Source organism: Eutrigla gurnardus (genome assembly GCF_963514095.1).
Source record: "Eutrigla gurnardus genome assembly, chromosome: 5".
NCBI classification, from domain to species: domain Eukaryota; kingdom Metazoa; phylum Chordata; class Actinopteri; order Perciformes; family Triglidae; genus Eutrigla; species Eutrigla gurnardus.
In genome coordinates, this window is record NC_139919.1 from 16,201,863 (window position 1) to 16,227,414 (window position 25,552).

General features: G+C 40.6%; 1 protein-coding gene across 2 annotated transcripts; it reads left to right on the forward strand.

The window, feature by feature from the left end:
* Positions 1-627: 627 nt before the first annotated feature.
* Positions 628-25,442, forward strand: clnk (cytokine dependent hematopoietic cell linker). Of its 2 annotated transcripts, XM_084009430.1 has the most exons (18): positions 628-645; positions 16,406-16,464; positions 19,062-19,118; positions 20,611-20,758; positions 21,758-21,810; positions 21,901-21,943; positions 23,090-23,140; positions 23,213-23,247; positions 23,365-23,375; positions 23,465-23,539; positions 23,790-23,811; positions 23,997-24,021; positions 24,097-24,187; positions 24,276-24,292; positions 24,370-24,464; positions 24,666-24,740; positions 24,820-24,975; positions 25,061-25,442. In XM_084009430.1, exons 3-18 carry the CDS (start codon positions 19,116-19,118, stop codon positions 25,211-25,213), a joined length of 1,053 nt encoding a protein of 350 aa, XP_083865556.1. In that variant the 5' UTR covers positions 628-645; positions 16,406-16,464; positions 19,062-19,115; the 3' UTR covers positions 25,214-25,442. The 2 variants fall into 2 exon arrangements, with proteins under 2 accessions (XP_083865556.1, XP_083865555.1); XM_084009429.1 differs by lacking the exon at positions 628-645 and having other exon boundaries at positions 16,328-16,464.
* Positions 25,443-25,552: the final 110 nt, after the last annotated feature.

The following is a 25,552-nucleotide window of genomic DNA, read 5'->3' on the forward strand; positions in this document are numbered from 1 at the left end:
AATGTTGCAAATTACTACATTAACTGGATTTTTTTTTGTGACGTCAATTTTAAGTACTTTATTTAAATGCATCATGTTTTATACTGTAAACTGATATGTTTTGTATGTTGGAAGAATGTAGTGGAGCAAAAAGTATCCTATCCTAGTATATATTTCCTTCTAAATCTAGTAGAATTATAAAGTAACATGAAATGGAATCACCCAAGTAAATTCAAATTACTTCAAAATTAAAGTTAATATAGATACTTTCCACACTGGTTATTTGAAAATGTTTTGGTAGCTTAACTTCAGTCTGTTAAACTGAAAGCAAAATGCTAAATGCATTGCTTTTAGTTTATTGGATAACTAATACTATAGCAAAGTTTATTTCAGTCAGCAGGATTCAGTTCAACTCTCCAGCCTCCATTTTGAAGGCGGTTCTCATAGTTCAACTCGGAGTCAATGAGACTGTTTTGCATATTACCTTGGCAACTGCCTTTTTTATCATTAGGCCGCTGTTCCGAGTCTCCTTAATAGTAGTTTCATTCTAACTCAGACATTTGGTATGGAAATGTGACTCCTCCCGGCTTTGACAAAATGAGGCTCTCAGCAGAAAGGATTTTGTTTCGAACTCAAAAACAAGACCTGCATTAACATATCAAGGAGGTGGGAAAAAAAAGTTATTCTAAACATCTTCCCAGTAGACGTCTGACGCTAGATGTCTGGTTTTATTTGTGACTTCTAATTGTAATATGTTTTATTGCTGGGATATTTCCTGTTTGTACTTTTTGTGTGTTTTTCGGCACGGCCCGTATTGATTTGCCTTCCATATATGCAGAAGAAGAAGAAAAATGCCACACAAACAAAACATCATCTTGCAGGAAGCAGACAGAAAAGCACTCAGCCATGTGGCCGCATGTAAAGGCCGTTCACATTCGATCTCTGCCGGCAACTCTTATGAAGAGACGTTCGGAAAACTCAGTGTCGTATTTACGTTAATGCTGTCAGAGAAGGTCACTGTGTTTTTTTGTTGTTGTTTTTTTGAGGCGCAGACGACAAGAAGTGGAGCTGTGGTGCTGCTGGTGTGTGATAGCAGTGTGTGGGGGCTCCGGGGGGTGCATTAGCCGCTGTCTGGCGTCTGAGAGGGTGAAGGGGAAGTGGGAGAGAGGCTTAATGTCTGTCTACTTCTATTTCCCTCTTAATTTCACACACTGTTGAGTCAGCCTATTGACTGACTGCTTATGGTGATGCTGGCGGTCCACCAACACTGCGGAGGAGGCAGTGCATATAACTCCTCCTCAGTGCTCCATTTCACCATGTAGGACCTCCACTTATTTAATAAGGCCCATTTTCATCCATCCGTGTGTGTGTGTGTAACCTGCCTCCTACATGTGTGTGTGTGTGTGTGTGTGTGTGTGTGTGTGTGGTGCACTTATCAGGTTGTAGCTGCGGGCATCCCCGCCAGACTGCATGCTACATCTTTGTGTTAGAGTCGAGAAGAGAGTGATCCCACATGCACTCTGAAGGCTCTTAGCACCTTTGTGTCCCCTGTGTGCTCAGCCTTCAGATTCAACACTCTTTTACTCGCTGGTTTTCTCAAATTCCCCAAACTTTTTAGATTTCACACATAAAGTGACGAGCGGAGAGAAACCCTGAACACAGAAGATAAAAGAAACTGCCCTCTAAAAAGTCTTATTATCTCAAAATAATAAGCTTCAGTGTCTCCGGTTTAAGCCGGTCTATGTAGTCAGACTACAGGTGCAGCCAAGGCTCTGCATGATTATTCAAAGGGAAATTCCAGTATGTTTCAACCTGGGTCTTTTTCTCATAACAGTGCCTGTTCTTATTAATTCCACTCTGCACTCACCACCTCCACTGTAACGTTTCAGGAAATGACAAATGCTTGTTTCTGTGTCCAACCTAAATTAAACACAGAAGTTGGCCCTCTGGATGACTAAATGCAAAGCCATCAACCTGAGGGGCAACCTGTCCACTTAAGGTGCAGTAAATGGTTGGGCATCAAAGTGAAATAGCTAAATCCCTTCCCCGAACAACAATTTTCTGTGTGCATGAGGCCGGTACCAGTCAGAGGGATACTTTGCATACTTAAGTCTTTTTTCTTTTTCTTTTGGAACAGCAAAAAGATTGAAAACAGGGAGTGAATCTGCTCTGATATAAACTGCATATGTGGCTAACTACCTCACCAGGTAACCAAGCTACTTTATTACGTTGAAGCACATCAATAACTAACCAAGCTACATTCTGTTGTGGGTTAACACAACAGAAAGACAGATTTTTTGGCACTTCTGGTTCCCTGATCTCACAGGCCTGAAACAGGCACACAGAGAGCAGGATGAGGCATGCAGGGTTGTGAGGAGGTGTTTATTCGTGCTTTACAACATAACCGCTGTGAAACAATCAGAAATAACGTTTTTCTTCTTCCGACTCACAGCTTTCTCCTCTCTAATGCCAGCCCCTCTCTTCATTCACTCTCTAGCTCGCTCGACCACCGCTGCTCTCTCTCTCTCTACCTCTCTCTATCTCGCTCGGCCATTTAGTCGGAGAGGATGGGTGGATTTTGAAAGCAAGTGAAAATAAATACCCCTCCGGTGAATTTTAAAGCTTTTACGTATCTTAAATAAGGCAGTTAAGGAGTGCCTAAATGAAAGTACTAAATGTCATTCCACTCAACACCAGTCCACTTAGTGATGGTGATGTGAAGTCATTTATAGCCTACGATTAGCTTTTTACTTCTGCTGTTTTAGATACTTACACATTTTGTTCAGTAAGATCCTCTTCATAAATTAATAGAATGTTTAAGTATCGTAAACTTGTGTTTCCCACGGAGCTTATTTTCTGCAATAATTCAAAAACCAATGGAAATATCACATTGTTTTTTGTTGAGGAAAACAACATGATGTTAAAAGCTAATGGAAAGAAAATGGAAATATGGATCATTATGTGATACTTTGCTGCGTTGTATAAACATTTCATCCTCCCCAAAAAATTATAAAAGAAAAACATTCATCAGAAACAACATCAGTCAACTCATGGGGTAAACTTTAGCATTATTAGCTAGTTAGCTATATCCGGTAAAGTTGTCATTTCAGTTGGTAATATTTACAGTTAATAGCTTGAATTAGAAGCTGCTCTTCTGTACATCACAGATCATTTCAAATGTTCTTTGGTAATTTGGACGTCATTATCATTGTAATCTGCTGATGTACCATGAGAGAATGCAAAGTTTGATTCATCAACAGTGGAAACGAGCCATGGACATTATCGGATAATGCCCCCCAAGCAACCAGCTACAGCTAATCAAGGAGGCTAATTTCTGAATGTACGTTCTGTTTGACTCAGAGAAAACCATTTGAAATTCTTCATGTGAAACTGAAGTTTATAAGCTTTAGGAGGCGTGCGTTGCTTCCCCAGATAAACATTATTTTGTCGCATTTGCGTGACTGAATCTCTACATCATGACAATAAGACGGGTTGAAAAACCCCAGGATTTCCCCTAAGTAAAGCATAGTCTCAGTAGATGTCAACAAAACAGAAATGAGATGCAACCCAGGTCTGCACAGACCTATAATGTTGAGCACATTGGTTTCCTCGAATGCTGTGAATCTTATCTTCTTCAATCTGCAAGTTAATCTTTTCTCAAAGTTGCTGGAAGAATTCTTGGGAGGAAGATTCAATGAAACACGTCCGACGGTAAATCAGTCTGTCTGCAGTGGAGCAGCAACATATACTGAAATTGGTCTTCTTTTCTAGGTCACAGGAATGAATAAGGTAAATCATCAGCTTGTAATCTGGCTGCTGTCACCTTGTTCCACGACTTAAGGCTTCTTATCAGCGGCGACAGTGCCGCAGCCATTTTGTTTGCAGGGTGTAAATAACGTTACATTGGTCATGAAGCAAGATAAGGTGTTTCATGAAATGTGAGCCACCTTAAAAGGTTTTGACAGGTTGCTGATATTCCACGGAGCTAATTTGGTTCGAGGGAGAAGAACATAGGAAATGAGATACGGGAATATGTCCAGAAGCTGTGAGATATCAGCACAAAATGGGACTGTGCATTTTCCCCGATGATGCCCAGACTGTCGTGGAGATTGTGTGGATGTGTGAACAGCAGGGCTTCATTACCTTCCTTCACGTGGCGATATGTGTAATTGAACGGGACTATTATCATGAGAGAACTGAAGGAAGAAGAGACACAGAGGCGGTTGTTTGGCGGTGCGGTTCCCCCACGTCCCCCATGTTTGTCCGCTCCCCTCTCTTCATAATAAGTGTTACAGCCGTCTCTGTGAAGGAAGCTTCTAGCAATAGGCTTCTTTAACGGGAGTGAGAGCCACGTCTGCCACCATGATTTGTTATTCAGTGAACCACATCTCGAGAGAAATGGATTTACTGGCGTGCCCTCTGCAGAGGAATAAAGGTCGGCCCCTACCTTGGCGATGCCATTCGCCGCGCAAAGCAATTGTTAATACGCAGCTTTGAGAAAAGCGGGCAGAAAAACATTCATACCCATTTGGAATTCCAGTGATGAAGAGAGATGAAAAGAGAAAGGTGGAGGGATTAGGAGTGCAGAGGCAGAGCCGCTCTTGTGGGTTTCTTTCTTTCTAAACGGTGCTCCTACCGTTTCTTACACTCGCTGCTGTTTGGGGGAGAAATACTACAACTGTAGCTGCAGTCAACCTGCACGCAATCCTGTTTGCTCCCATAGCTGAGAGGAAAATGTCACCTTTGACCCTGAGAATATGTTAGACCTGACATTTTGGCAGTGCTTTGCATGTATGGTACACATTGTATGGCATGCTGCATGTTGTTGAACAGTAAAGGAATGAGATGTTACTAAGATATCCTAACATCAAGACTGGGAAACAGCTAGAAAATAGGAGTTTTTGGTCTTTTGGATGGAACCAGACTAGCTGTTTCCTAAAGCTCTTTATACTAAGCTAAGTTAACTGTCTTCTAGCTACAGCTTCATATTGACTGACATTTACTGAGTACTATGGGAGTAAATCCTATCTTTCCATCTAATTCTCTCGTAGAAAGCAAAGCCCCGGAATGTTGAAGTTCTGGAAAGTTTTTCTTCTCATGCAAGCAGAAATAAGAATAAGAGCACACTGATGTCTCAGTTTGATGTAATAATTTCATCGCCTTGCTCAGAGCTGTTTCCAATATGTAGGACAGTTTTACATGGAAAACTTCACTATGCTGTCAGCTTCAAAAACGTGTTCTTCTTTGGCTTGTCATGCGCAGATAAAGCCATTGTAGCAGTGCTGATGTTTTTATATGATTGCTGCGCTGTTGCTGTATACTTTTCCTTCAGTCCCAAGGGGAACAGTTTGGGAACTCATAAAGTATTAATCCAGAAGTAATGGAAGGTGCAAGGAGTTAATGTTTCTAAAATTGTAAATACATTCAAAATTAGTCCAGTTCTGTTATCACATTTGACATCAATTGCTTTAAAAGAAAATCTGGATCCCCTAACCCTCCTTTCCTGTTTTGGTCCATCCATTTTCCTTCCCACTCCTCCTCCTCTCTTTGCTAAAGTCTTTCCCTCGAGGAAACGGTAGCTTAAAGCTACATCCTGATCGATCTCATTGTTTGTTGCCCCCAAGGCGTTTCCTATCCTCTGTGACAGGAAGTTGTATTCTCTATATATTGTATTGTATGTGACCAAAATAGCTTTGAGACATTCATCACTCAAGCTGGATGGTTTGTAAACTTTGGGCTTTCTACATGTCCTGCTGCCGGCCCTGATGCTCCTCCATACATTATCTACAGACAGTGAGCTGCACTGGTCTGTTAGAGGGCTAACCTACATGATTATGGTCTGTTTATTTTATTTCAACACTATAAACAACAGAAATAGTTCAAGATTTTGGGTAATATGCTTATACGCTACAAACATTTAGGTGGAAAACTTAGCTTATCATTGAGATATAAGAAGGGAGGATTTTACACTTTTAACAAATGAACTCAAAACAATAATTTATGAACCTTAGAGATGTTGGCAGATGGATTTTGTAGCTATAGTTTCCAGTCTTCTTGCTAAGCAAAGCTAACTGTCTGCTGGCTGTAATATTTATCGAGCAAAATAAATTTACAGACTATTATCAATCTCCTCATCTTCCTGATTACATTTTCTATTGTCCAATATCAATAGCAATAGGCATTTTTTGTAGTAAGTTCAATACAGAAAACCTGGATTATGTATGAATGTTGCTCATAGTATTAAAATAGTGTAGTTAGTCACCTATGAAAGCCACGGACTCCTTTCATATAAAATGCTCACGGCGACTCTTTGAATTAAGACGTGTGGTCAGTGACCTGCTAATGTAATCAGACGGGTCAGTCGCGGCTTTTTTCCATCCTCAGCTTGTAAATTGTACCACAAGAGGCTTCAGTGCACAACACAACTGAAACACTGCAACCTTTCCAATTTAGGAGCACTAGACCCGAAATACCAAACCTGCCTGAAATTCTCAAAGTTGTTGCGTGTGTGTGTGTGTGTGTGTGTGTGTGTGTGTGTGTGTGTGTGTGTGTGTGTGTGTGTGTGTGAGTGTGTGTGTGAGTGCTTGTGCGTGTGCGTGTGTGTGTGCGTGTGTGTGTGTCTGTGTGGGGTTACTCAGGGGAAGAAAAGCCTCATCTGGCTACAGCAGACAAGTTCAAAGATGCCTCTATATTTAAAGGTGAAGGAGTCTCACAGCTGCTTCGCTTCAAAGAGGATTTACACAAAGCTTGTGGACAAAACTCTCTTAATAAAACCCTTTTTTTTATTGGTATTGGATCACCCGGGGCCATCTTTGTTTTCTTATAACACTGAGACAGCAATTAAAGCACAGAAACAGAACTAATGAGATCACTCTATACCACTTCATTCTGTCTGCTTGCAGTGTATTTTTTACAAAACGTCTGTACAGGTTGCAGTTGTTCAGGAGGAAAAACATGCTTTAGTTATAGTTTCCTATCCAATTCTATCCAATTTTATAACATTTTGCCGAATGTATTTATTCAGAAAAAGGGAAATTAAATATTTGTGATTGCTGGCACCACCAAGTGGTGACTGCAACAGAAAAATCTCATTCACTACTCGAGTCAGTGAACACCTTTCCCTGCAAGATACAGTTAATTTAAATAAGCGGCGGTTCAGCTGGTTAAGTAGACATCCAGATTTATTGGAGCCAATCAAACTCACACACGCATTCAGCTTTTTCACAGCAAAGTTTGTGAGATATTTATCATGAGATGTTATCTGCTCTCCTACATACAGTACACCACGAAAAGCACAAAGAAATGTAGATAAACAAGCAGGATGACAACGTGTTTGCTCACAGCACCGTTCACAACATCAACCTCCACCAGATGTAACGGCGGAAAACCACCAGCTCCGATTATAAAATGCAGCTCCTTTCATACTGTTGCTGCAGTACCATGAAAATGTGCTTTACTTGCTCGAAACAAAGATGATTTTGATAAAAACTAACAGGAAAAGGATGTTGCTCTCAGTTTATCAGACACACAAACTCCATAAATAAATTGTTTAAAAATATCTTAAAAACTGTGGTTGATTCGTCCATCGGTTTGTTAATATCTTTATTGCTTTATTGTCAGTAAATTCCACAAAAAGACCAAAACCAACAATGAATTGACCCGACTGACAAATATTCTGTTCATCTAACTCCTCTGTACCATCGAGCACGCAAAACTATTTAAAACACGCTGTGTGACATGTTAGGCAAACCCCCGTTCACTGTGCTGCTGCAGTAAATACTCAATAGTGTAAAGAATGTGCTGGAGATAGTTCGTGCTCTGAAAACGACAACCCCCAGCTGTTTTAGGAAATTATTTTTCCTTCTTCAAAATGAAAGTATGAAGAACTGTTTTTAACCGTCTTCATAGGAACGAATGAGCTCAGGGCTGAGAACCACCGACAAGGTGGCAAAGTGACATTAACCCCCGTGTGATGTTTTCAGTGTTTACTAAAAGAAAAAATATGCAACTAATATTTGGACTCATTTTCTGTGAAGATATAAAATAACATATTTTAAATGGCTAAACACTGTACACCTCCCCCACGCACATTTATACTACATATGTTCAGGTCCACTAGACCCGAGGGTAATAAACGTGTGGAAATTGTAGGTGCTGTGTCCCTTCATTCTGTCCTCCCATTTGGGACTGCTGTCGTTGTGTGTGTGTGTGTGTGTGTGTGTGTGTGTGTGTGTGTGTGTGTGTGTGTGTGTGTGTGTGTGTGTGTGTGTGTGTATGTGTTTTTTAGTTTCAAGGCTGCAACATTGTTTCTAGCACCTACATTCCCGTACATTTTACCCTCTGTCTTGTGGGAACCGTTCTAGATTTTGTTACCCTCTAACCCAGCTGCAAATGGGGGGGGGGGGCACTACAAATAAAGCCACTGTGCTCCTTATTGCAAAAAGATTCTCTGCTCAGAGGGCCTTAGAAATGATTTTGGAAGAGAGAAAAGCTTTGGAAGATGATGAAGAGGAAGAGTTTTCATAATGTCTGTCAATTCAGAGTCTGACAGGTAATTTGAAGACGAGGATGCAATTGACCGCCAGCCACCTCCAAAACAAGCGCGTCAGCAGTCAGCCCCTGGACCAGCACCAGGACCGGTCCATCAGCTGGTCCTGCAGCATCATACGGGTGTAATAAAACGGGGAAATTGAATTCTCAAGTAATGAGCCATCTCGCATGGCTGCCAATAGGATCAGGGTGCAACCAGAGCCAACGTGGATGGCAGTTCCTCATGTGCAGCACATCAAGTCTTCTTTTAACGTTTCCACCTTCCAGATGCCATCTCAAAAATAACTCTGGGTTGCACTTTTTTAGAGGGAAGGTGTATTTTTTGGAGAGAGGTGAAATGAGAAAAAAACATTTATGTACGTCTTTAGCTGTTTTTTTTTTTCATATTTAGAAGATATGAATATCATGTTTTGGACTTTTTTTAACTAAATGTTTTTGTCATTCTATTTGAAAAGAGTAAAGTATTTAAAACAGTAGCAGTTTATCTGTTGTTATTTTTCGTCTACTCTGTGCATGCACATATCTGTCTGACCTTGATCCGAATCAGTTGTTATATATAAGTTAACTTTACATAGCTTGAGTCTGGATATGTGGTACATCTAAGGTTAAGATTGTTATACATATAGGCTATAGGAATAATAAGGTTTGAAAAGGTCTCAACATGACCTGGCAATATGCTACATGTGAAGTTTCTCCTATGTTATATTTGTTCATATTATTATATCTCTGGTAATTACATCATTGTCATTTTATACTCTTTGCATGGATGGCACATCTGTTAGCAGCCGTGTTGAAAGGTATTTCCTAATTGCAGCCGTGGATCTCATAGTCTGCGGAGGATCTTGTGATGGTTTTCACACTCGGGCCGGGATCAAGTCATTACAGCCGTTGCACAGTCAATTAACTTCCATTCTCTGCCCCATCGTGTCCTTTAAACCACTCGAACCTGGGCATAACACATTGAGATCCATGGATTATATGAATAGAGTGGCTGTCTGGCTCCGACACTGTAGGCAATGAGGATGAAATAGGCTGCACCTGCTTGAAGTTAATGGGGATGGATTGTGTCCGGGGTGATGTACAGCCACATTTACTGGAGGCCGCTGGCGGAGCGACCTGAGCCTGCTGAACTACATCAGCACGAGGAGACTGATGCCTGCTCTCCCAACAGGCCATTACACATGTGACCGGACCAGAGGTGGCCAGAAAGTAAGGACCAGGATTCAATGGTCGCAAGGTTGCAGTAATTAGACTTGACCGTGCCGCTGCTCATCCATTTTTCCTGTTCCCACTGCTCATTTGGAATTGCAAGAGAAAAATGCCCCCACTCAGTGTAGTGTGAGTATGAGTGTTTACCCGCATGCATACAGTGCTTGAGTAGCTTTGTTTAGAGTTTTAGCCTTTTAACTAACTAATGTCATAGTAATAGACCAGAGGGTAAAAGTAATGTGAACGCTCTACTTTCTGCAAAGTTTTCTGAAGTTGTAAATTATCTTTTATGTATACGAGTCTGCAGCCTGTTCTCCTTCCCGGGATGTCAAATACCGATATTTAGTCACGCCATCCTTAGCGCCTGTGTGAGACCCATCGGGTTTTAAAGTAACTACAATGTAAACTCATCTGCATCATTATTAGATGCTTAGAGAAAATACTCCAGGAGTTTGATGATGTAGTAAAATATTGAGGAAAAAAAACACACAGGAGACGGTCAAACAAACTCAAGACTTTCAACCAGGAGACCAAAGTTCAAGACGAGTGATGTCATGCACACGTGGAAACAATAACCTCGTGAAATCAAGGCAGCAGCAGATTTTGGACACCATAGTTGCTCTCCATCAACTGCAAGACCCAGGGCATGATGGGAAATGCCTGACTTGATCAAATAGCTGACTCGTTTTGACAACAAACACCATCATTTGTAGAAAATGCAAATTGTCTGTTTTTGTAGGCTATTAGTTCCGTGTTGTGCAATGAAGGTGTGATAACAAACATAACAAACGTGGTTAATAATAGTAACAATAATAATACATTATTTATGCATCACATTAAACCAGCCATTATAACTTTACAAGGCAGACATAAAAGGAACAAAGGATAGAATACAATGACAGATACACAAACATTTCAACATATCATTTCTTAAACTATCCGAACATGGTCGGTAAAACTACAGGTAGCCTACAGTTCTTATATAAGGGGCTGTATCTCTTCCTATGACTTCCTGTAATACCTTTGAAGACTGATTTGACTTGACTGCAGCCTTTTGTCACCACGTCCTGCTGACAGGGTTTGGAAACACCTGTTAGTGCTACAGCTGAATACATCATTTAATATTACAAACCTAATAAAGTCAAATCAATAGAATTATTTTTTATTTCCTAACTTGCAAAGTTAAAGCCTGGGAGCTGTATCCCCCAACAGCAAATGCGTACTAAACCAAAAATAGTGATGTTATTTAATTTAAATGTTTTTAATTTAAGGTCACCAGTCTGATTTTATGGTTCCTATTATACTGCAGATGTTTTGTAATGTTCAGTGAATATGAATAATATTGTGCTACTTGTTTTATAACAGAAAACAACCCCTGATGGTATCTGTGTTTCTCACCACAGGCAGATGGGTGTAGATGATCGCTGTTAGGCAGTGATGTCTTTTAATAGGAAATGAATGCACGAGGTACAATTCTTGGAAATTATATCAAGACGTTCTTTTCATTGGTTATGAATGACTATATGATTCATAAAGTATGATGAATAAAACACATAATGATGGATTATCGCTGAGTGGTGTCACTGAAACTGAGATAAAATCCCATTAAATCTTTCATTCACTGTATATCTTTATGAGAGAAGCCCTCAGGCTGAATTTTGCATTTAACTAAGTAAGTGCATGTATTTAAAAGTATTCTATTCATAAAAAAAAGTTTGAAGGTGTCATATTTCAAAGTAGTATGTCCCAATTGAATGCATTCTGCATGCACCAGTATGTCGGTAGCTGCAGCTAAAAGTAGTAAAATTACATGATTTGGAGCTATAGATGACATTGAATGGAAACATAGTTTCGTATAACAACAAGCAAAACCAATGTTTGTTTTTTAAGTTATTTTGGGGACTTTTAGCCTTTATCTTGATAGAACGGAGAGTGAAAGGGGGAGAGAGGTGGGGATGACATGCAGAAAGGGCCTCCGGTCGGAGTCAAACCCGGGCCGATGCAGCGATATGCGAGCGTTTTAGTCGATGCACACTGGGTGATTATATCAACATAAATAAGAGCGTAAACTCCTCCACATTAACTTTCCTAGCTCGCATGATGGGCTTGAATAAGACGCTGGGCTGCTGATGATGAGAATGTGTCCTCTGAGCGGGGTGAAGCGAAGCTCCTCGCCTGCTAACAATCGGCTCATCATTAGCCCCGGCTCCTCTCACTCAGGCACACAACTTCCTGAGACTCCTCACCGCAGCAGGGGGAATGACTGGGATAAATAAGGAATAATCAAGGAATCGTTCTGGCTGCGAGTTGACCTGAATATGGGGCTCCTTGCCGTCATGGAGGCTCTGCCGACATACTGCTACCATTATAATGAATGAGGCGGTGCATGGAGAGGACCGAGGGGGAGAGGGAGCTACGATCACACTAATGCTCGGGGAAGAGGAGGACGCTCTTTTAGTGGTGGAGTTCATACGGAGGCTTGTTTCAGTACAACTTTTGCATGCTGCGACTATCCGGTCTATATTTGGAGCGGCATCGTTTGCCAGACAAACACTATGAATTTTAGTTTTTATAAACCCATAAATAAAACAGTCGGCGAGGAGGCAGCCTGGGTTGATTGCAGAGGAATGGTTCTCAAAAACAACACATCCTCATCCAAACACTCACAGTCACGGCTGACTGAGTTTCTGTGCAGCGAACATGAAAGACGTCTGGTTCAGAGAAACAAAGAACAATGTTGATGTGGGCGAGAAAAGGAAAAAACATTGTTTGTGTGACTGTTCCAACTGCAACAAGCAAACACAGACCCATGCAAAAGAATACTATTCGCCCTTCAAGTTATAACTCACATCAATAATTTAATGATAAAAAGGGCAAATTATTCATTTTGGATTTTTTTGACAGTCAACATCGTCTATTAAGCTTCTTTTGCTCATAAAAAACAGTAATCTTTCTTACAAAATGTTCATTTGGAGCTGATGGACACGTTGCTGCAGTATCAGATCAGGTATCTTCCTCCATGAAGATAATATTTCATGTACAGGACATTCGTTTTCTAGTCAACTTCAGCAGCGACCCACCGCCGGTCCCTGTCCATCCATCATCTCATGACCTTCAGCTCGGTGCCCTGACAGCTGCCCGGGGCACAGGGACAGTGACTAATGTCGTCTCGGCCGCCACCTCCCCGCACCAAAGGCCCCTGATATCCGTCCAGTATTATCCGACCCCGGCTTCTACAGATTTCTATCACTGCTCCCAGCTTTAATTATTCACGCTGCTGAATCACACCCTCACCAGAGATAGCCGGACCGGCCAGACTGCTTGCCCTCGCCCTCGCTCTGATCTTATCCATCTGGCTGTATGACACTATCCCATCATTCTCTTAAATGCTGGAGATTAGCAGAAGACAACTGCTGGGCTCGCCAGTGAAGTATGCCATTTTTAATTGAGCCGAGACAAGAGTGACTGTGAACAATGGTGAAGGTTTGTGGAGAGTACAAGGAGATCAGCTAAAAGAACAACAACCTTAAATAATGCTATGTCTATGTGCTGTCTTCATATTGTGTATTTATATAATGGCAAATTCTGATGAGCTGGTTATCATGTTTGCCAGAGACAAAGATTTTTAGTTTAAGAAAGGACGTTTTAAAATGGTCCACCAGCAGCTGAAACTCTTCCTGCATATCTTTCCCGGGTTGAAACTGAGGTAATTCCTGTAACTTTCTGAAACCAACAAGCCTAGAAACCCCACTTCATGTAGCAGGTGAGAGAGCAGGCAGGGCTCTCTTTTTTAATTCTCCACACTGTCACTGCCATTGCTTTTCATACTTACGAAGGAATGCAGCTTTATGAACGCCTCGATAAAATAATTATCTGAAAGTGTCCACTGTTAACCCCCATATTTGAAAAAAATACCTTTTCCCCTGCTTTCGCTCCTTCTGAACCCTGCCAGAAAATCACAGTTCGTTTCTTTGATAATGATGAATATGAGCATCTTCACCAAAAAGAAAACAAAACTGTTCTTCCCTGTCTTGTCTCGGCTGTCGGTTGGTGTTTAATTCTATTGTTGGTGTTCTAATTTTATCTGCAGTTTTTACGATTGCGCCAAAAATATCATAGCTACAAATTATCATGTCACAAACATTAATTAAATGATTTATTTGTCTCCAAGTAGTGTCTATAAACGTTCCTCTCTGGCTGTGTACAGCTCCTGGTTACTTGTTGGTAGTGAAAGCTGTGGGCGGAGGCATTATGTTTTCGGGTTTTTGTGTCCCTCTAGTTCTGTAGAACGTGATATTAGGGACGCTTGGCGGGAATTTCATCAAATTTGGCACAAGCATACAAGGGTTCAATGATGAACTGAATAGAGTTTCTTGATGAAAGGTCATTGTAACCTCACAAACACGCTTTTGGCCTTCACTGAAGAATTTATACGCTGATTATGAGAATTTCACACAAAGATCCATTCGGGTAAAATGATGGAGTGGTGACATTTTGGACAGATATGGGTACAAACTGCAACATGACGAGTTGGAGGAGGCATAAAACCACAAGGCAGTAATTCCAGTTAGACATTCCCATCAGCGCCAGCTGTACCAGTCAGTTCAGAAAGGAGACACTCCAGCGAGAGTCAGTTTCCTGTATTTGACACATGGGTGGAAGTACTGAAAAGGCACAAACTAATACAACTCAAACAATAAGAAGAGAAGAAAGCAACAGACAAAAACATAAATCTATGTGTTTCTGCTGAGACAGAAATGATCACTCCATAACCATTGCTGGAAAGCTGCTGCTCACCAACACTGGCATACATACATATTTAAAAGGCAACAGGTGACAGTTGGGTAATTCTTGGAAACTTTATCTTGTGTTCCGTGTGTATACCAGGCCTACTGACTACCTCTGCCGTTCTTACATGTTGATCTTGATGTACTCTACTCTGTGTGGTTAATCATGATCACATGCACCCTTCCTGTGGTGCAACATCGTTACTTCAACTTCAGTGAGACACCCATGAATGCATGAAAGACTTCGGGTTGTAAAAACCCATGAAAATCGCCATATCCCCCCCACAAAAAACAAACACCTCACCCATATTCAACCTCTGTGTTCCTCACCCCCCCACCCAGGCTGGGACCACGGATCTGATTTCTTAGTGACAGGTCCAGGACAGTTTTGGGCTGCTGGGAGGAGGATGAGGAGGGGTTGAGGACACAGGATGAGTTGCCAGATTGACAGGCCGATGGGGCTGTCGCTGGGGGCCAAGGTGTAGAGATGTTCGGGGAGTTGGCATTTGTGGCTCAAAAGATAAGCATCAGTGAGAATATGAGAGGCTAGATGGCTATCTTTCACAGGAAGTCAGGCTATACCATTGCAGAAGAAACCACAGGAGAGAGGCTGACCTTGTGCGCCTGTGCTCGGCTGCATCGCCTTTTTGGAGGAGGCCAGGCCGCCAACCCGCTGCAGACAGGAAGATACTCTGTCATAGCACTGCTCTGTTTAAAAAACCTGTCAGCTAGAGAGTTGATGTGCTGATCACAGAAAAGTCAACTTTTCTATGATCGCTGCACCATGGCAGCGTAAATAACCAAAAAGTCATAGTTTGGGAAGTATCTGCAACATTTTCAGGCTGGTAGATCTTGAATTTAACTTAAAGCTGCCACAGAATGGAGCTGAATTGATTATTCTCCGTATGTTTTATCACTACGAGAGAAGTCTTTCACATTACACATCCTAATTTTTTCCCAATAAAACATAATTTTGCTTCCATGCCAACTTTTATGGAAAACTTTTATTATTATGACCCATATGAAACAAGCAGCCAGGTTTTAAATAAGACAAATACATGCGTACCTCTATATTTCTAACTAATGTTAGTGTGCCCTTTTCATGGGGCAAAAAAACCTAGTTTCATAGCCTTTTTTTCTCCTCATTTCAGCTGTTATATGACAACTATTAATAGCTTGAGTTGAATGCCTCTCATTGTCTGAATTTTGGTAAGTGTGTTAACCAGCCTGCATATAAGATGGACATTTATTCATCTGAGTAGTTTGTAAAGTACAATCTAAGTGGCAGTAGACTCTTCAGTGAGTGTTTATGCTTTAAGCCGAGTATATTAAACTTAACTGAACTATCATTTTGAAAGGGCATGAATATATTATTGTCGCACGTTGTTATTTGGGTTCACCTTCTTGTTTGAAATGAAGCCAGGTTATGATCTGATGGAAAGCAGAATAAATGTCACCCTGCTTCCTTTCGCACTTGGCAGAGCAGATGCTGAAATGTCACCATGTTCCTGCTCAAATTAAGAGAAATATCTGTAACACTGGCTGATTCCCTTGACTCTGATTTACCGAGCAAATGTTCTGGGCCTGGTTTTCAGATACAGGTTCCATGGAAATAATCTCATACTGCATGACAAAAGCTAACAGAAAACATTGAGGCTATGGTTAGACAAACAGATGCAACGATGCTGAAGTAGAAGAAGGTGAAGCCCTCCACAAACTAACCTATGACTGTCTAAAACAACAGTGAAGACCTCAGCTTATAGGCCAGCTATTCACCACACAGGAAGTCATTTCGTGTTACCGCAGTGGGCCCATGTTTTCTGCATGTCTCTGCAAGGGAAATATAAACTGCAGACCTGTCTATTTCTGTAACAAAATAGGTAGGAACTGCTGGACACCCACGGAGGCAGCGTGCCCTGCTGAACAATCTTCTGAAAAGGTAAGTAATTGCTGTATTTGTGAGAGTGCAGAAAAGCAGTTTAAAGCTGTCGGAAACAGATGAAAATGACAAGTATGTAAATATAAAGACGAGACAAGCTTTGAAATGCAGTATTTTTTCTGCTTGAGTTTTCATGTTGCTCTTCGGTTTAATATAATACAAGAACCACAATGTACAGTCACCCATCTTATATGGAACTGGGGTGTGTGTGAATTGGGTACTGGGGGCCACGTTTGGTCAAAAATGTAATAAATCTGGCTGATTATGGAGAAAATGGTACAAAATTCTGTAGTTGCAAGCAACGTGGATTATACATCTAAACTACGTTGTATTCACTCTAAATAATAGAACATCTTCACTGCAAGATATTAGAAATGTAGTGAAAGTGAAATAACCCCATCTCTACTGCAAATGCTTTTTAAAAACAGAAGAAGAAACGCACTTATTGTCGTTCATTTGTTTAGAATTAGAAGTAAAGTAGAAGCACAAATATCAAACAAATCTTCTCCTGACTGAAACACATATTTTCTTCTACAAAACAAACTAGCAGAGGAGTAATTTAACACATGAATATCTATGTCAACTCCATCGAGACACTGAGAAACATTTGATGGCAAACAAGCGACGGCATGTTCCCGTTCGATCGCTGTCGATATGGTTTCCCTCCTCAGACTGAGCTCTTTCCTGCTCTCTTCAGCTGATACGTTCTTGACGCCCGAAGCAAAGCCAGGTCACAAATCCTTAAGGATGGCGGTTTGAGTTGCCACAAATCCTCTGCACCCAATTTCCATGGGGCAGAAGTTTATTCTCCAGACTAACTGCTCAACCTCAGACGCCGGCACCAAGTGTCTAATCTCTTTCCCTTTCATACGGCTCATCCGACAACACTTCCCATGGCCCAGTAAGCTCTGCAAAGTAGACAAACTGCCCCGCTGAGTGTCGGACCACACTGCCAAATCCAATACTATCTTTGATTCTCCCTTGTGGGACTGTGAGTCAGTAGCCTACATCTCCTGACATTATCACAATCCCTGGGCCCCACTTAAATGTCCTCACTTCTATTTTGGGTAGGTTTCCTTCCTGCTTCCTGTTTTGTTTTCCTTCACAGCCAAAATGATTCAAAGATAAAAATCCTGTCAATCAAAGAGATTGATTGGTCCTGACCCTGTGCCTCTCTTCCTCTTCTTTCTTATCTCCCTGGCAACATGATTTTAAAATTGATAGTCTTACAAAAGCTCATAAATTAAACATATATTATATTCCCGACACTGGAGCACGAAAAGTCTGGTGCTTTGTTTGCTTGATCCAAAAATAACATGAAATAAGGTTAAAGGCAGATGAATAATTATGTGCTTTGTCACAGCTATGGAAGCTGCTTGCAGTTCTGCAGAACCGTTTGCACATATCAAAGAAACATTTGGCATTATTTGTATCTGCAAATGTTGATAATTGAAAAGTCTGGATGGATAACAGTTATTTAAATTGTCTTCATTTGACTGATATTCGGTAGATTTAAGATACATATTGTCAAGAGAAAACGGTGAGACCAGCCATGCTTAATCAAGTGCAACATTTGATGCTGTTGCTCTCTATGCATGTACTATTTACCAATAAGGAAATATTATAGTTCAGCATTCATAACGCTTTATAGCTCCATGCCAAAGAGACCCCAGTGTTTGAAGGAAGAATCAGAAGAAAAAGCGTTATGAATGCCGAACCTATAATACATTATGTCCAACACTTATGATACTTTATAAATCGAGTTATAAGCTATAATGCAACATTTATAACAACTTTTATAAAGCCTTATAAATGCATTATAATGTGTTAAATGCATTAAATGTGCTTATGCAACCCGTTAGCTGGTCATCTTTCTTACTATCAGTCACAGGCATACTAACACTTATATTTAGACAAAACTGAAATCATCACCACTAATTAAAGATAAAATCTGTAAATCTATAATGATGTTGTTGACCACTATAATTATATTATTAGAATTATATTGATTACTTTTAAGGTTTACCCATGTTTAAATATATTTTGTAAAGCAAAGTCTATTTTTATTTGTATTATTACTTGAATTATTACTGTTGTTGTTGTTTTAATTTAAATAGTTAAATTAAGTTACTTTATCCAAAGTTGTAAAAGCAAAAGCTACATACAAAGTTAGATAAAACATTTTTTACAGCTAGATGGTGTTTACCTAAACTCAGATTTGACTGAGAAGCAGTTCTACCTAATATAGAGAGATACATTTAATCACATTAGAATGACTAATCCTCCTCATTAATCAAAGCCGACATCTGATCTCTTTTAAATGTTTCAGCAGCATCTGTCCCTCTTGTGTACTAAATATCTCTAGATTTTTTTGTCTGATTGTTCAATTGAAAAATTGAGATAGAGTTTCTTCTTCCCACTGAATGCGTAAAGTTTAACTGGGATGCACAAACAGAGATCAGTGAAGAGCAGCTCTGTTTAAACACCCGGTTCTTCTGCATGTGTAACTGTGGAGAGGGAAACGTCCAAGGACACATAGGAAGGCCACATTCTTTAGCAGAACACCAGACTAATGATGTTTTTCATTTCTGTTTCAGCCCCATCGTTAGCTGCAGAGAGCAAGGGGGAACAGCCATGAGTTTGCTGTGATAATGGTGAGTTATGGCACCCGACCGGTGTCCGAAGCGCTGGTTCCACATGAATGTTCCCGCGGGAGCAGCCCCCCTGTGTAATTACCTTTTAGCACAGCAACGAGTCAGCAGAGAGATTCTGCTCTGTCATTGTTAGTGCATGGCAAGAACAACACAGATGTGGATGATGATTCATCACTATTGTTTGTCGCATTGATATAACTTTTAATGTAAAATGAAGAAAACACATTTGAATTGATTTAGTATTACTTACTGATTTAAACAATGATTATCTCTCAATTTCAAGTCATTTGAATGCATCTATTCTGTCATTCATGTATTATAAAAGTAAAGTCGTTGTTTGGGACTCAACATAAATGACTTATTAAAGTTATAAATACTAGATATTTCTGTAGACAGTAAAGACAGTAGCATTAATGACATTAATCAAACACTCTCTCACACACACACACACACACACACACTATGTTAGTGGCACTATTTTTTGGGGAAACTTGCCATCGCATTCAGATACTCTTTATGATTTCGAAACATCGTCGGCTCATGATGCTTTTCGGAAATGCAGCAAAGAGCAACGGACACAAATGTGAAATGTTTTCTTTGATATCATGTTTCTGGCTTTGGACTGCCTCGCATCGACTTTCCAAACTCATAAGAACTCCTTCGAGGTTATGCACTTCCACTATCTGCCTTTTTACGAGGATCATGTTAATCTGGGATGAAAATGTTGAGTCATAAATGCAGTAATGCTAGTACGGCAGAGTAAGGGGGTTAAATAAATAAATAAATACAGTTCCCTACCAGTAACGGTCATCCGCTGCTGGATAATGTGTGACATATTTTGTGTCAAATAAAAGCCCAAATCTACATCCATGTCTGCAAAAACGTGCACATTTGAAAACATTCCCTCCAGGCGTTCCTGATCTATTGTGTTCACGAGAACGGACAACCCAAAAAGTGTACTTCTAGAGTATGTTTACTTTTAATTGGAATATTTATATGTATTTATGACACACACAGCCCAACATTATTATTGCATGAATCATTGTCTTTCGAAATAAACTCTTGTGGTTCATCATTAAGGGAAAAAAAGGGGAACAAAGGAACTGGTTCTGTTGTGGTTCTAAAATACACTCTGCATCGTGTCCAATTAATACACAGAAATATGCAATGTTTCCTAACTGCGACTGGCTATGAACGTTTGCCTGCCTCTAAAGAGTGAACTTTAAAAAAGGAAATCCATATGCAGTGGTTATGTTGCAACACCTCATTTCAGCTTCCTGTGCTGTAGAATACGTGTAAAGGATCTAACGCCGTCTACTCAGAAAAGATTACTGTGTGATGGTCGATATAAAGACGCAAAGGTGATTACAGGTTTACTGATTTTGTTGCTTTTAAAGCAGATTAGTATATTTGTTTCCAATAGATCAATGGCTGCAGAATGAGATTGTTATCGGTTTTTCTTGTCTAAAATCTCACAATGCCGTCTCCCCAGGATCGCAACAAGAAAGACAAGTACAGAAAGCAAGGATGGGGTAGCTATAACAACGACGTGGAGCCCGAGTACGACGTGGTGGATGACCAGGAGGGACATGTGTGCATACTTCCTGCAATGCCCATACATGCTGAGAGAGACTATGCAGGTAGAGAAAAACAACAACTTTTGATTCACATTCAAGCAGCTCTTATGATGTGTTTTTATTAGATGTTGGTGTGGGTTTAATTTCCTTTAGTCCTCACAATTATGTCCTATTTCAGTTTTGTAACCTTTAAATGGCACACCATGAATTTGTCATCTCAGTGGGCTGAAATTTAGATGGAGTAATCTGTCTGACTGCAGGAGTAAATCTGATCTTTAATATTTGTCACCACCTGTTATATTCTCATTATTCCTGTCTGCGTTCAATACAAAATAGCTCATACTGACATCCAAAAACCTACGGATTAACTCGACGTCCCACACTTCACCTTAAGGAAGACTTTTCTTTGCCGTTCGCACATCGAGAGTGACTGTATTTCACTTTCCTACGGAGAAAAGCTCTAGTGAACATAATTGGAATGAAGCTGAATGAAGTGCAGTCACAAAATAACAGCTCCACACGCAAACTGTGGTGAGAATGAAAGCAGTGTCTATCTGAGAGAGAGAGAGACAGAGAGAGAGAGAGAGAGAGACAGAGAGAGAGAGAGAGAGAGGGAGGGAGGGAGGGAGGGAGGGAGGGAGGGAGGGAGCTCATGCCGAGTGATCATGATCTGCCAGTGGGTCTCCAGGGCCATCTGTTGGCTGAGTTAGACAGCGGGAGATTACAATTATCCAGGAGCCGAAGGGGGAGAGAGGGAAGCATGTAGTGTGAATAGACTCCCTTTTACTCTCCTGCGTGGATGTGGCCCACAGACAGGGGCCTCGCAGCTGCACGCCTACAACATCACACAGAATGGAGCTTTTAAATGTGTTCACACTTGGAGTGTTCTCCCTCTGTAATCAATACAGTCTGCTGCTGCGGCGTGCCGCTGGGACTGGCAACCATCCGAGTTGCAACAACGATACAAACTTAAACTGTCAACTTACACTGGCACTGCTAGAACTACTATCATTACTGTCCGCTGATGAGAGTGAAGGCATCACAGCTTCTTTTGCTTTCAAGACAGGGATCTTCCAGGGTCATCGTCGGCTCAGAGCCTTTCCTTGCTCCGGAATGTAAGCCAAGTTTTCTTTCGATTAATGCTCCATTACAACTGTACTGCTGTAAATGTCTGCCTATACTTTATGTGCTCTCCACTCCATCAGGGTAACGCCAGCATGCTCCCAAGAGAAGTCCCACTTACTTCGGGTAAAGTGTAAAAATCTCCATCATCTGAATTTTGATCATTGTGTTCAAGAAGTCTTACTTGGCCTGGTACCAGTACAGTGTAGATTATGGTGGCTAATTTTAGCCGAAGTGAGCAACTTTATGACTTTTCACTACTTAGCGACAGGCTGCTGCTCAGCAAAAGTTATACAGGTTCACTTAACTTGAATTATTTAAGACTTAACATTAAATTAAATGGCTCTGGAATGTGAACGTGTCACTCACACTGAAAATAGACATAAAACCACCTCTGCAGAGCTTTTCAGTCCTGCTTAGCTCAAATTAAATCGTTCATATAGTGACTGTATGGGTCAGTCGTCCAACTTTGTAGGCTGTTTTCAATAATGTACCTGATATTATCCTCAGTAAAAACACAAGAGTTTAGTTTGCAACGAACACAGTCAAGCATGCACCAGCTATAAACACATATCAGTGAAGGGTATAGGTACCCTTTTTGAAATCCTGTGTAATACTTATTAATACCTTATTAATGAGTAGTTATAATGAAAATCACCAAAATGGAAAATTCAAGTATCAAGGCAATACAATTAACATTCAGAATATAGCAGCAAACAACTATTTGCTCTGTAAAGATGTCGTGGAGTAACGTGGACCTGAGCAGCCCATCTGTTTGTGTTGTAATTCAAGCTTATCTGTTAATGCTTTTAGTGCATGTCCGTGTCTGTGAGCGTGCCTCACTGGCTAGCTTGGTGTTTTCATTTACAGCTGATAACACCACCCTGACCGATGGTGTATCGCCCTCCAGTTCCCTCCCAAGTAAACACGGTTAGCTCGGTCAGTTGCGGTTGTTTGCACTATTAGCACTGTTAGCCGCAAGCCGCTGGCACAGCCTTCACCATGCTGTGAGCCGTTGAGAGGCAATATAAATGCTCCCAATCTCGTTTATAGCGCCCGACCTCGATAGACTTAGACGCATGTTCCACTTCAGCTGACGGTGTTTCATGTCATGTCAGTTTAAAATAAAGTGTGACTACAGCCTTGCAGGTTAATAAAAAGCATCACATTTCCCTTTGCGTTTGAGCACCAGAACCTCAAAATTGTACTTGAGGGCACTACTTCAGTTAATATACGCTAATTACCGTTTCTGCATTCTGTGTTTCAACACAGGACCTGCTGTAAATAGAGACCTGAAGCCGAGCAGAAGAAAGATCAGAATAGGTAACTAAAATGTATTTTCCTTTCATCCTCTGGCTCAGAAGCATCCCACATACTCACATGTTGCTCTTACAGATAAGAGGTTCACCCCCGTGCTGCCAGTAGACCAGGTAAACACCTGCGCCATACACACAGTATATATTGTTGACTCTGTTTTTGTGTCGATGAACTGTGTTGATTGCAACTCATAAAATATGCGATGATTTTCTCTCTTTCTTATACCACAGGGCTCACACAGGTAATTTGCACAACCACGATTCAAGTTATTCATTGTAAGGTTTAAATGGGTTATGAATAGACTTTCAGCTCAGGTCTGTGTACCTCCAGGCGCTCTCCTTCACCTCCAGCAGAGTTGGTGAATGACTTGCCTAGGCTGACTCTACGCGAAGTCTGCAGGAGAGGGTGAGCACTGTTTATATCCCTTTTTTCATTTTTTATTTTGCTGTAGTTTACCTGATGTGACCCTTTCCTCAGTGTGACTGGTGGAAAGTGAAAGGGAGCCCTTTCTTGGTTTAAAGTTTGTACAATGTGGCAGTGACGCCATCTGCTGGTTAAAACAATATCACAGAAAAGATTTAAGGGCTTTCTTTAAAATAATAATAATAATAATAATGTGATTTTATGCTTAAATAATGCCCCTTTTTCAATTCAGGGGAGCGAAAGCAACTAAGAAAGTAAGTAGTCAAACATTGTTATAGCATTATTTCAAATAATGTGTCAATTATATTTCAGTGCCATTATATTTTTGTAAAAATATTATTTTCTACACAATTCAATGTATGAACTGAGTAGAAAGGACACCTTAACAAAGTCTTTTTTTATTTAATTTTATTTAATTGTCTTTTGAAACTTCTAATAGGCAGAATTCAGTTCACATACAGAAGGTAAGAGCTCAATTAGCATGATTTTTGTTATTAAAGACGTGGTTGATAGTGGTAATAATGTTGAATGTGCTTTAGGTCTACAGAGTGCTCAAAGTGATTCATCCCTTCATACTAATCCAAGACATTCTCTGGATTTGGAAACAATAACAAACAATACAGAAACAAGGTGGGACTTTTCATTGTTCGTCCTTTCAGCACAATCATGTCAGCACAAGTTATGTCATGTTTGATTTACTCCTTCTTCCTAAATTTAGGTTACAAGCAGATCAAGGTAAGTAATGTGACAGATTACAAGTATCCTCATACAGTTACTGATGGAACGAGTCAACATTTAACATCTCCTTAAAGAAAGGGTGCCATTGAAACGTCATCACCATGAGTGGCCTCAAACAAAAGAAGACTTTGACCAACATGAGTTTGTTCCAATGGAAAAGCCTCAGCAGGTAAACTCGCTGCTACTTAATAAAGTAAAGATCCGTTATTATTGGGTAATTTACCTAGCAGTAGATACAGTTATTAAAATTTGCCCGATATTATCTCACCTATCTCCCATATTAATGTGTCACTAATTATACTTGGAGCATATTTACACTTTTACTACTGTAGTGTCTGAATAATTTTCCACCACTCATACTATTTGGCAGACCTGTGAAGAGGACTGGTATGTCGGGGCTTGTACTCGAGCAGATGCTGAGCACGCCTTACACCTGGTAAACAAGGTACCGTATCTCCTCCAATATGAAATCAAGCAAAAGAAATGACCTGCATAAGTCTGAAGCTCAACTTCAACCACATTAGGATGGAGCATTTCTGGTACGAGACTGCTCCATCAACACCGACAGGGAGCCGTTGGTGCTGGCCGTCTATCACGAAAAGAAGGTGTACAATGTAAAAATCCGATTCTTGGAGAGCATCGGCAAGTACGCCCTGGGCACCGGACAACGATCAAATGATGTGAGTAGAGAAATTGGAAAAGATAGTTCCACAAACACTCTCTATATTATATTTACTGAAAGCTAAATCTGTTTGTTTTCCTCAGATGTTTGACTCTGTGGCAGACATCGTCAGGTTTCACTCCATATTCCCAATAATGCTCATCAGCGGGAGAAATGTGCCGGGAAACAAATGCCCAGACAACTGTGTGCTGACGTGTCCAGTAATGAAAAGGGATGTTGACCAATTGCTGCAATAACACATGAACCGTTCCAGCAAAAATAATCTGCTCAATACCATCTGGTTGGAACCCAAAACATCCAACCAAGTGCATCATGAGCATGTTGGGGGAAAGCTGACTGTGTACGCAAATTGGGAGTTTGCTTGTGTGAACGAAAAGAATGTCTGCAATTTAAGATGAATTGTATTTCTCTGTTGATTATTATTTTTGATTGTGCTTGTAAGAGAAAATACAGAGATACCCTGTGTCAACTCTCCAGCTTTATTCATTGCAATGCCATCATTAGCACAGCATGCTCAGATGACCTCTTATGACCTTTAACCTATGCCTCATTAGCAAAGCGTGGACCAGTGGATC